Source organism: Struthio camelus, chromosome Z (genome assembly GCF_040807025.1).
Source record: "Struthio camelus isolate bStrCam1 chromosome Z, bStrCam1.hap1, whole genome shotgun sequence".
Classification (NCBI taxonomy): Eukaryota; Metazoa; Chordata; class Aves; order Struthioniformes; family Struthionidae; genus Struthio; species Struthio camelus.
Window position 1 is genome coordinate 45,309,288 of NC_090982.1, and position 12,289 is coordinate 45,321,576.

General features: G+C 46.7%; 1 protein-coding gene across 3 annotated transcripts in view; it reads right to left on the minus strand.

Annotated features, from left to right (window-relative positions):
* LOC104150975 (calcium/calmodulin-dependent protein kinase type IV) overlaps window positions 1-4,555 on the minus strand; it is a 174,004-nt gene extending 169,449 nt beyond the window's left edge. For 2 of the 3 annotated variants that reach the window (XM_068927018.1, XM_068927017.1), the window contains exons 1-2: window positions 4,476-4,555; window positions 3,829-4,045 (exon numbers count right to left, since the gene is read on the minus strand). In XM_068927018.1, the coding sequence (XP_068783119.1) occupies window positions 3,829-4,004 (176 nt within the window). In that variant the 5' untranslated portion in view covers window positions 4,005-4,045; window positions 4,476-4,555. Of the gene's footprint in view, window positions 1-3,828; window positions 4,046-4,475 lie in introns of those variants that run through there. The other variant, XM_009685515.2, reaches the window with a different exon arrangement.
* Between the last annotated feature and the right edge of the window lie 7,734 nt (window positions 4,556-12,289).

Here is a 12,289-nt window from a genome sequence, read left to right on the forward strand (position 1 = left end):
TTATTTATTTTTGGAATGAAAAGAAAAACCTAAGGCTTTAGTAGGAAATAGTTCCAGCTGCTCTTGAACATTTAATAGATTCGCAATATGCCTACAATAATTACTTTAGATAGTTTCAACTCAAATCATTCTATATTTTGCTAGAGTTAGGCATGACATACTGCACGCTAAGTAAAATATTAACTAAAATCCCAGCAAAGAGAAAGTCCTTTTTTGTAATGTTGCCAAGTATCAAAAAAACTCTTACTGTATTTCCTTCCTGCCTCAAAATATCACTATACTAATCTTGACTTCACAAACTCTGCACCAAATGATACAGAATAGGTTATATAAGGCTAACAAAAGGTATTAAGCTTTAAGGAATATTCAAGTTTAGTACCTAGCATTATTAAAATTCTGTTTCAAGATAGTGTGAAAAATAAGCTTTTAGTTGAAAGTCACTCAGAACAAGATTCAAAAATTTACAACTCACCAATGCTGCCACCTTCAGAGAAATAACAAATACAGTTGGTAAAACAAAGACAACCAAAATTTCATCTTTACAGCATTTTGAACTCCTGTTATATAGCACACAAAAAAATCATCCGGTCAGAAACAGATTAACAGGAAGGTGCATCTGCCAAGCATTCAGTAAAACATATAAACAGTTGCACTGGGTCAGATTAAAAGTCCGTCTAGCCCGGAATACTGTGCCTAACGGAGGCCAAACCCAGACGTCTCAAGAATACAAGAACAGCGCAAACCTATAGCAATGCTATCAGAAAATATTCTCAGAACATCCAACAATTTCTGGTTCAAGAATCAGTATCTTTGTATTTTGTCAGTCTTAATGGAATTCCTCAATGTGAACTTGCCCAGTTGCCCCTTGAACCCATGTAAGCTTTTAGCACCCATAATATACAGTAGCCAGGACTTCCACCACTTCGTACAGTTCCACACTGTACAAAAAAATATACATTCTTATCTTCCATTGTTCATTTTTGAACTTGCTAGCCTCACCTGATGCCCTGTAAATCACGCATCAGAGACAACACAGCAGACAGACACCGCTAACCAAGTGTCCTGCGCCTCGCGTGACTTCACAGATCTCCATCTTAACCCCACTACAGGATTCACTAGGATAGGAAAACAGACTAACTTTATATTTGGGGGATTTTTGATCATTAGTGTGCAGTGAGTTGATATTTTCAGAAAGCTGCAAATTATAACTGTAAAGATTCGATCAGATTTCACTCTTTTATGTGCATCATAGGGTTTTTCCCTCACCCCTATGTGCAGTTATTCACACAAACTGAATTTCATCTGCTGTTTAAATGCCCATTTGGTCCAATAAGGTCTTTCTACAAGTCTGCATGGGCAATGTTGTCTTTAAAACACTCGGCAATTTAATAAGACCAGCAAATTTCACTATTCAGCCCCTTTATTTTGAAGACGTTGAGTAGTATGGACCCTGTACTAACCTCTGTGGAACTCCACTGGTGAAAACTGTTTACTGCAACCCAAGCATTTAGACATTTTCTTTTGCTAGAGGACCTTCCCCCTCTTCTCCGATGGTACCTCAGTTGGCCATACAAACAAGGGATTTGCCAGACACGTTGTGCAGAAAGGGCACTCCTTCCAAAGGGAAATCCCATACAACAGCTGTCCAAATACAGGTCTTTGCAGCCTGACAAGACATCTTCCAATCCCTGTATTCGTTAAACATATTTTAGGATAACGTCTCCTGTTGTTTCTTTTAGTGTTATTTGGACTTCTTGCATCTTTTCAGTCTCATTCATACATTTTCACCACCAACTTAGGCAAAGTATATTTCTTAGAGCGGTACTCAAAGTCATCTTCAAAATTAAAAGGCTGGAGATAAGGTTACCAAGAGAAAACAAAACACAGAATGCAATTTTATATTATACTTAGGAGATCCAACAATCTTACTTAGTTCCTATTAGATTTGCTAAGATACCTCTGAACTATGAGAGGAGGTCTAAGATAGGCAGCAGTTCCTGGGATGCTGGCTCAAAATGGATCTCAAAGCATGAGGCTTGGGAGCTCAGGACCAAGATCTTGCTGCCATACCCTTTAATGCAATCTCCCCTCTGAGCGCGTAACCCTCTGAGGTCTTCTCTCCCTCTTCCCTTCCCCAGGGTCTTTGTTCAAGATGGTTCTTACTTCCTATCTTCTTTCTGCTTTTATTTTCAATCTGATTTCCTAGTTCTATCCAACAGCAGTGCAGACTTAGTGACTCATATCTCCACACTAGTTGGGTGTGGTTATCTTTAATAGTCAAAGCTTTTGTTAGGGTTTCAGCATCTTCTACTGTCTCACCTTGCAAGGTGGAATACCCTACTCTCCTGCAGCTGTCATTAACTTTTCCTCCCCCATGCAGGAGAGTAGACATTTTAAAGCCCTTTCCCAGGCTATGCAATAAATATAGTCTGTATTGATGATAGACGATGTTTGTAAACTAGGCCTACAATCACTAGCATAAATGCTGAACAGGATTCTAGAGAGATTCTACAGAGAGTGCACATACACAGCATTAATACAGGTGGCAGAGTTGTTAACAAACTGCTTTTGTTCAGGAGGACAAACTTAGGCCAATTTTGGACATTATACTGACAGGACAATATTTCCTGCATTACACTTTTTATGTGTCTGTGTGGGTGTACACTGAAATAAAGAATAAATGCAGTAAGGGTACATAAATCTATGCTTATTTAAAGCTGGCTAGCATGAGTGGCAGTGGCAACAAAGAGGAAGTAGCAGACGCTTGAGACCTAGCCAGCAAGCCAAGATTGATACTCCTGTATTTCTACAGCTTTTCCTGCCCCTACCAGTTACAGTACAGCAAGTACAGGTATGCTTTGTAGCAATACCTTTCGTTACACATGTCCTTTCTGCAAAAATACTGCACCAAGGCAACCATGTTATTACCTGCAAACTTCTCACTATCATCCAGGATTTTAACCATCTATCATTGCTAAAATTAACAACTGCTATTATTAACTGTGCTATCTGTAGCGTCATTTATTGCAAGACCCTTGATAAAGCTTTACTTATCTACTTTTTCTTTTTACATGCTATTTTCTAGCCACAAATTCAACATGAACCAGGAATTGTACTTACATGGTAGATACAGGTAAAGGGTTTCAGTTTAAAAAAAAAAAAAAAAAAAAGGAACAGTTGAGACCTTTAAGTTACCAGGCAGAAGCATCAGTGTAAGATTCATGAATGAACCTATACCAATTCACTCATCTGCACTGCACTCCTGCAAAAAGACACTGTTGGGAGAGGCCTATCCACACACGGGTATCTTCAGTAGGGGGTCTGCCAACACAGGGTCTAAAGGTGCTGATACCAAGATAGCGGTAAAAGATCTTATATAAAGTTAAGCTGTGAATTAGTAAACATTTTCGTACTATCAAAGAAATGCTTAATATTCAGCTGATGCAGTATTAGGTCTGGAGTTTACAACTACACAGGTAGCCCGACTATAGCAAAACTGCTCACATGGACGTATGGACCGATACCCTCTCTTAGAAAAATCGCTTTCTTTGGAGGATTGGCAAAGCTCACCTCCTACAAGGAATTATTTCCCATCAAAAACTGGCAGATGTGTGTGCCTTAAGAGCGGCACGCTTGTCCTGTGCTGTTTACATGAACCAAAGTTTTGCAGCTCGTGACACAGCGGTGCAGCCGTAACGGGGAGGCAATGCTGGCCCCGGCCCCGCACCACCGCTCCGGCCCCAGGAGGCACTGGGGCCGCACAGCCCCGACAGGTTCCCCCCGCGGCAGCCCCAACCCGGCCCTGCACGGCATAGCGTGACCGCTCACCGTCCCAGCTCAGACTCCAGCTCGAAGTAGTGGGCCAGCGTGTCCTTGTTGGAGCCGTCGATCCAGTAGTCGGGCGTGGTGGCGGCGGCGCGGCCGGCAGCCGAGGAGCCGGAGGACGAGGTGGAGGAGGAGGAGGAGGAGGAGGAGGAAGAGGAGGGCATGGTGACTTTCAGCATGTCGGGACGTCTGCCGGGGGCTGCCCCCTCCTCCGCACCGGCTGCGGAAAGCAGAGCGACAAGGCGGCTGGCGGCGGCGGCGGCAGCACCTCACCTCCCCCCCCCCACTCCCACCCCCTCCTCCTCTTCCTCCTCCTCCAGCCCCCCCGCCGCGCCGCGCCGGAGCGCCGGCGGCTCCCCCAGCCCGGAGGGGCGGCGGCGCCGTCTGACGGGGCAGCCCGGCAGCTGCCGGCGGGGGGCGGCGGCTCTGCGGCGCCCGGGGCCGCTCCGAGGGGCCAGCTCCGCAGCCCCGGGCGAGGCGGCGGCGCCGCACCGCCCCGAGCCGAGCCGAGCCCAGGGGCGGCCGCCGCCATGGCAGCATGACCGCGGCCCCGGCCCACCGGGCGCCCCCGCGCCGCCACCTGCCTGCGCCGCCGCCTCCCCCGGGCCCTAACACGCTGCCCTGCCCCGCCGCGCCGCGCCGCGACCCACCTCGGCAGGCGGCTCCTCCGCCGGGGCCCAGCCGGCAGCGGCGGCGCGGGGGCGACCGGCGCTGCCCCCCGCCGCCAGCCCGCGGCCCCGGGCGCGGCCGGGAGGGGCGGGGCCCGGAGGGGCGGGGCGAGCCCCGCCCCGCGCCGCGCACGTGCGACCGGCCCCGCCCCGCCGCGCCGCGCCGCCGGCACCCCGCTCACCCGGCCCCGGGGCTCCTCGCTATGACGTCATAAGGCAGCGAGCTGCCGCCCGCGAGCGGGGCGCGGCGCCCCGACGGCGGCGCCCGCCGCGCGGAGCAGCGCGCTCCGGAGCCCGCCTCCCCGTCCCGGGCTGGGGGCAGCTCAGGGACAGCAGGCTCGGCCCTCGGAGCCCCAATTCCTTGTCGCGGGCGGTGGTCAGCCCAGGAAGGGCGCGTAGCCTCAGCTGCTCTCCCTTTCGCCTGTTTCGGGGGGTGGGGTCGGGACGCAGCGGGCAACACAGGGGCTCGGGATTGCTCTGTCTGCGTTTTTCTAGGAACTTGGGGAGGAGGAGGAGGAGGCGGCAGAGACCGAGAGACGAGCAACACTTCCTGGGGAAGACACTGACAAGGCTCACACACACTGTACAAACCAGTGAAAGCCAAAAAAATAGCTTCCCCTTCCTCCCTCTCCCCCAACTAAAAGAAGCTATAAATAAAATCGCCATGCTGCAACGCCACTCTTGACAGGTGCAATATGCATGCAAATATAATAAAGTATATTGTATCCATGACTGCAAAACTCCTAGCCAGAGGTGTCTATATAAGGGCAGCTACTGTTGGTGTAGTGCTGAAATAAAATAGCGGCAGTTGTGTGTGCCTCGCATGCATAGTATGCCACCATCAGTCCTACTCACAGCTCCTCCCTGCTCTTACACCCACTCTCACTGCCACGCGAGCACAGGCAGGAGGTAAAACGGACTGTGTACAGCACCAGTGACGGACCTCTCGTCCTCTAATATTCAACCACAATCCACTAGCTTGCTTTTGAACGCTGTAGTCCTTGTTCACATCAAGCACACAATCCTGTTCAGTGTTTTGTCAGTTCAGGTTTATTAATGTTTCCCAAACTGTTTTGTATTCCCCTATAAACAAGTCTGACTCCTCTTGTTGTCCAACTTCTTTACAGTACTCAGGGGCAGGTAATCTCAACTTTGAATCTCTGATGCCTCAAAGACGTTTTTTGGAAAAAAAAAAAAAGCCCCTCTCTGCTCAACCAGATAATGGAAGATCTACTAATTTAGTCTTTGCTAATTGTAGGAAAGGATAAAAGAGATAAATGAGATAGATAAGAGGAATAATGCCTTTTCCTCTCAAGTTTACTTTTTTGCTATTTTTAAATGAAAATGTAGATTCCCATCACGATTTAAGACTTTATCATTTTCAAATTCAATTAGAAAGTTACAGAAAAAGTAACCCAAAGTCCTATTATGCAAACCAAGTTCTATGCAAACCACTTTGACAGAGACCTTAAACTTCTCTTTAGACGGACTTTGTGCCCAGAGCACTTACCGTAACAGCGTTAAGATCAGCCCCAGAGCAGCAGACAGGCAGCCTTTTCAGCTTTTGTTCATGCCTCCTCTCAACTCTCCAGCTTGTTTTGTCTCTTCTGGTAAGTTTGGAAGTTTTCTTCTCAAAGCTTCTGTTGCTAGGTGACATTTTTCCCTCTTTCCTTATGACATCTTCTGACAGCATCTCCTGGGAGAAGAAATGGCCACTGACCATTAAAAACACAAACACACACACAACAGCCAATCACCACATTTAGAAGACAGCGGTATTTCACATATTATTTTTGTTTAGTCAGGTATTTTAACACCTCACATATTCTGTAACCCAAAGAGTACCTATAGTCCCATTCTTTTACAGTTATTTTAGTAAGATCATGTTTATCCAGGACCTATGATCAGATTCGCATCTTGAATGTTTTAGATGGACTTACTACAGACCTTTGTGCTTATATGACATAGCACCAGCATATTTTTTCATACGGGGCCGTGTATCTGAAATGCATTAGGCTTTCCCTTAAAACCCTGCCTCAAAGTGGGCTGGATCAGACCATGCTGATAACCTAGTTCTTTAAGATTGACTGGCACCTCATTCTCCAGGAGCTCCACGCCACTAAAAAACTAGAGTAACAATATCCAAGTATGGCCATATGAAATTAAAGAAAATCTTCAGTTGCACATTGTGTGTAATCAGCACATGAATGTCTCTCTGACTCTCCAGAGAACCAAAGGCAGTATCGTAAATGTGTGCTGCTCCACTCATATCTCATCTTTCTGAGCGTCACAGTGCATATCTGTGACGATTCACACTGTTATTATTGGACATGAGACTAAACTACTGACACAACTTCATTTTGAAATGGAAAGGTTCATAGTATAAATGCACTTGTGACACACTGTGAGTGAAATTTTATCTTGGAGCCACAGATACCATGGTTTTCTTGCTACCAAACCCAGGTTACAGACTCAGAGGAAAAAGGCAGGTCAAGGACGTATCCAACTCTTGCAAAGGAAGCAGTATTTATGAACACAAAAACACACGCAAGAGATGTCCAACCTCCTGCCCCTCTCCTGCCACCCATAAATTTAAACCCAAAGCAGGGAGCTCATCTGCTATGTTGGTGGAGATGGGATCAACAATCTTTCTGCTATAGTGGCTGCAGTTCCATTTCATGAATGCTCTTTTCCCTTTATACTAACATCACTGCATCAGGTATATGCAGTCCACACTTTCCAGTATTTCCTTCAAAAACAAACCCGGGATGAGAACCTTTTAAGCTTAGCTTCTGACATTTCCATACAATTCTAGCAGTCAGGACTGTGGGTACAAACTTCAGACCAAGCAAATTCTGTCCAGAGTTTTGAATAGGTATTTCATAATTTAGGGGCATCATTTGAAAGAATTATATGATAAACCCTTGCCAGCTCAGGCTGATACTTTTTCCTGGATAAACTGCCTTGGACCAGCGTGCTTCTTCAAAATACTTAAACAGAAATCATGTCCATTTGTCCTGTACTGCTTTCTTTTCTATATATTTTACTGCAGTTGCTTCTTGAAGGTATAAGATGTCCACAGCTGTAGTAGAATAGAGAACGCCATCTATAAGAAGCAAACTGTCAGAGACTGTCCTCATTAAGGGTTCTCTCTCTCACAGTAGCCTGCAGATACTAGAGCTTCCCTCTTTGCATAGATATACAGCATGGACTCCACATTGGCATACATCCTAGATCTGAGGTTTATCTATTATATGTGAAATGCAAACTAGGTCTTTTGAGACAGAAGTTATTCAAAGCATGTCACTTACAAGTCAAGAAAGTTCAGATCAGGGCAAATCCCAGAAGCTTTCGCTTCCCTTCCCTGTCATGGATTTTCCCAACTGAACGCCAGGCTTTGCTTTACATTTTATTTTCTACAACATCTTCCATCTTGCACTCAACTTCCAGGACCTCCAGATGACTGTGCAAGCCTCCACTGAATGCCCATCCGCTAAGGATGCCAAAACCTCTGCTAACTTCTCTATTTTTATTTATGTAGAGAACGCTGTATGACTTATATCAAATAAGTTCATCATAGTCTCTTAACTTATCATCTTTCATGCTGTTTCAAATGTAAATCTGAGCCTACTTAATGTTTTACAGAGCTGCTGGATAAAGATGGACTCTTTCATCATCTGCATCTGTGAAAAGATTAAATTCGAAAAGAATGAGCACAGGGTGCAGGGAGAGGCCAGCAGAAAAGTAGTGGCAGGGAGAGGACGTGTATTCATGCAAAAGAACAAAGAAGGGGAAAAGAGTCTCACGAGATCCTTTACAGAGTGGTAGTAGGTGAGAAAAAGACACAGTAGCAACATGTCCTTTTGCCTGGACCTGTACTCACATTTTAAAGTCGAGACCACTTTTACCAATGTTTGGAAAAAGCAAAAGCACAAGTAGGGATAAAAAAGTAATTGCCTGAGGAAGGGCTATTAGAAAATAATGTGATTCAGCCATCCCTGAAGCACATTACGTGGGCCCCAGGATCATTTCGTAGTCACTGTAGGAGAATATACAGAACAGCATCTTTGCAGCTTAGGCATAGCACAGATCTTTCCTTTCCCCCTTTAAATGATTCAATCAATCCTTTGATTTCTAGAATGGAGAAAGATTCTTGAAGTGTTCCCTTTCACTTTCAGGAACAAAGAGCCATCCCTCTGGTTTACTAAAGAAAATAAAGCTGATCCACAAGCCTTCACGAGTCATTAAATACAAATAAACCAACGCCTTGCTGGCAGGCTTCACAAACTAAAAGTCACTTAGTAGGACCCTCAGAGGTTCCATGTTGCCCTTCTTGAATGAAACCCAGTTAGCTGTTTGTGCCTCTCTAATCCCAGCTCAAAAGAGCTGGAGGTCCCCTGGCATCATTAGCAGCTCAAGATATTTGTCTACAATAAAAGGGATGATATTACTTGTTTCCTAACACAGAACTTTTTTTTCTTGTCTTTTCCTTTTTTTTCAGAATGCAGTTTAAACATGCTCCATCACTCGATGGTTTAAAAAAAAAAAAAGCAGTGAACTCTAAAATCCATATATAAGAATACAAACTTTCTGCTCAAGATGATACCTGGCAATACATAAAGTTGAAAAGACTGAAAATGTTATCAAAAGAGATGCAAAGAGTCTTAGTCACAGCCAAGTACTATAAATATTGCTAGCTTTTAAAAATTTTAAACATTTCTTTAAACGTTTCTTTCCCTTTCAAGCAGGAAGCACCAACTTCATCATTATTTTGATATTTGGGAAAAAGATATCCAGACACAGGAAATTGTGTAAAACACTCTAAGAGGAAGGCAAAGTTAGCAGTTTCTGAGGAACGGCTATTTGTACTAGGCAAATTCACTTTCATAGGGTAAGCTGAAGTCTAACCTCAGCGCAGTACTAAAGCAGTCATTTTAGAGGAAGATCAGAAGGAGGTCAGTTCATGGCAGCATTATTAGCTTAGGTGGACACGCAACAAATGGAAAAACTGGGAAACCATACTACTTTTTCTAATGGCTGGAATTTATATTTTGTTCAACTTCAAAACAAATACCAGAGATCACAAAGGGAATCAGCTGCCACTCACCTCATTTTAAAAGTTACTTGGTGGTTATGCACCTTCTTTTGCTGATTAAGTGAGAGAAGTCACCTAAAAATTCAGCAGAGCCCTCTCTTGGTTGCTTCTCTCTGCTTGGCAGTGTAGTCTAAGCTATTTGCTTGTTTTTCCTATTTAACTTTCTAGATTCAGTAGTGCAAGGTTCCTTACTAGGGGTGTAAAGGCAACCAGGACTCTACATTCCCAGGACCTCAGCATCTAATCCACCAGTAAGGTGATTTCAGTAGCTGGTTCATTAACAGAGAAGTTAATAACCATGGCTATAATTATAGGGCTAGAACTCAAGGTTCACCCTTGAACTGGAGTTCCATACAGATAGATATCCACCAGGATCTAGCCAGTAATTCTTGCCTTTCCAGTTGTACTATTTTCTACACATCTCAAACTCCCCTCATACCAAGAAAAAATAAACAAACTAGCGCAGCTGTGAAAAACAATTTCAGCCTATCAGTTCTGGCTGTTGCTGCCCAGCATTTGCCTTGTATTTAGGTAGCTAAAAGTTGACAGGACCACTACTGCAGCGTAGCTGTGATCAGGTCTCTTGCGCCAACAGTGCCAATGAGTGGAAACCAGGAACTACTTTTATCCAGGATGTGGTACACAATAGGAAAAATGGCCATGTTCATTTACTTCAGTGATTTTGAATTGGATAGTTGCCAATTCAGTAAATTCTGGAAAATTGCAGCTTTTATGAGCAAGGAAACGGCTGTGGTTTGTTGTTGTCATCGTTTCATACATCTTTCCGATTAAGCATCCAGTTACGGCCTTGCTTAATTGCAGTCTAATTTCTTTGAGTGCCCTGCCAGATACTGATGATAACAGACTTATTTGTTAGCAAAAACGTCTCTAGAAAAGATCCAACTCCGATAAAAACAACAAACAATTACAACATCAAGCCCTTTAAAAGTGAAAGGGAAATAATTAGCTATGCATTATGGTCCAGCACCAGCCTGTACCTTTGATCTTCACAGGACAATTTCAAATGGCAGACCTGTTGCTTGTATTTAGGGCTGTAACGAGGAATGAGATGGTAGTGGTGGAAAAACGCTAATGTAGGGGATGCAAAAGGAGCCAAAATGCCTTTTTCTCTTTCTGGCTGCACTCCTCACAGAAGAACTCCCCCATTTACTCCCCCTTCAGACTGAGCATCCACGCCTTTGTCCTTTTCTTCTTTACAAGTCCCTTGACTCTTTGGATCCATCTGGCCCTAGTCACTGCTACTGATTTCTCTCTGACACAGTTTGACCACAGATACATAGTAGAAGATCATCTTAGTCTCACAGAATGCTGTCTACAAGCTATCTGCAGACCAGTGCAGGGGAAAGGTTTAGGAGAACACAACCTTAAACTCATATCGTCTCACCTAAACATGGCTGTCCCGGGAGGCTCGGCTGGGGCGGCTGAGCCAATCGCGGGGCAGCCTGATATTTTGGTCCCCGCAGCACTCCACGCTACAGGAAAGGTTCGGGGCGGCAGTATAGGTGTCCCTCACGAATGAGTTCACAAATAACAGCCCCGAACACACAACAAAGTTGTATATATATATAATCAGGAGTAGCAGCAACTGAGAACTAGCAATAACAGCAATATACAATTAATTAATCAGTCAATGATTCAATACGTTCAAACTCCACACGCAACACAGAACAGGAACACTTACAGCATTCACGGGCCACGCACACGAGCTCGGACTGGTGAGGGAAGGGCGCCTGGTGGTCACACTGGGAGGGGCGGAGGAGAGAGGGCAGGGGACGGGACAAGCAGGCCGTGCCTGGGGCGGGGGGGTGCCGCTTCAAGCCCGAGGGCTCCTCAGGAGGCCACTCCAGGCGCAGCGCGCCGCCACCACGTGCGCTGCAATGGTGAGCGGGCCGCAGCCGAGCCGGCGTACCGCTTCGGTTTCTCATAAGCAGGCTACGCCCAAGCGTGCGCCCCTTCTCGCTCCCGGGGGGTGGCTGGTGTACTCACGCGCCCACCCGCGTTAGCGGCGGCGGGTGGGATCCCCAGCTGCCTGATCCAGTGCCCCAGGTCAGGGGGCACGGTGGCGCTGGCTGTCCCGCAGCCTGCCGGGGAGCAGATTTTCACTCGGGGAAAAGCCTTGGGAAAGGCTGCCTGGCGTCTTCGAGCCTTGACAAAGGCTGCCGAGGTGCCTCCTGCCCGAGTCCCTTCAGTGCGTCCATCTTCGCTTCCCGCCTCCTCCGCCACCGCCAAGAGGCCGCCGCTGTCCCCGCACGGGCCCCTTTTGTGCCTTTCCCGCTCTGGGCCGGCAGGTGACTAACGTGTCTAGCCCCCGGCTCCGAGCGGTCCGTTCTCGACCCCCGGTTACACCGCGGCCCTGCTGCCCGACCGCCGGGGAAGACCGGCCCTCCTTCCGGAGCCTTCCGCGGACTGACAGCCTGTTGGCCCTCCGCCAGCGCTTCTCAACTGTGGCAGCGGGAGATTTCCGCGGGCTAACGGGGGGGGGGGGGGTGTCACAGGAAGGACGGGGAGATTAACACCTTATGACCGTTGTCCAATCAATCCCATTTTCCTAACTTCTCCCCTAAACCAAACGTGCCGCGACGACGGGGCGGGTTCCAGGCCAAGCGAAGGGCCTGCTTGGGGTCGCCTCCGCTTTGTTTCCTCAGAGGCTTTGCTGCTTCTCGGCTCTTTCACAGGTCCC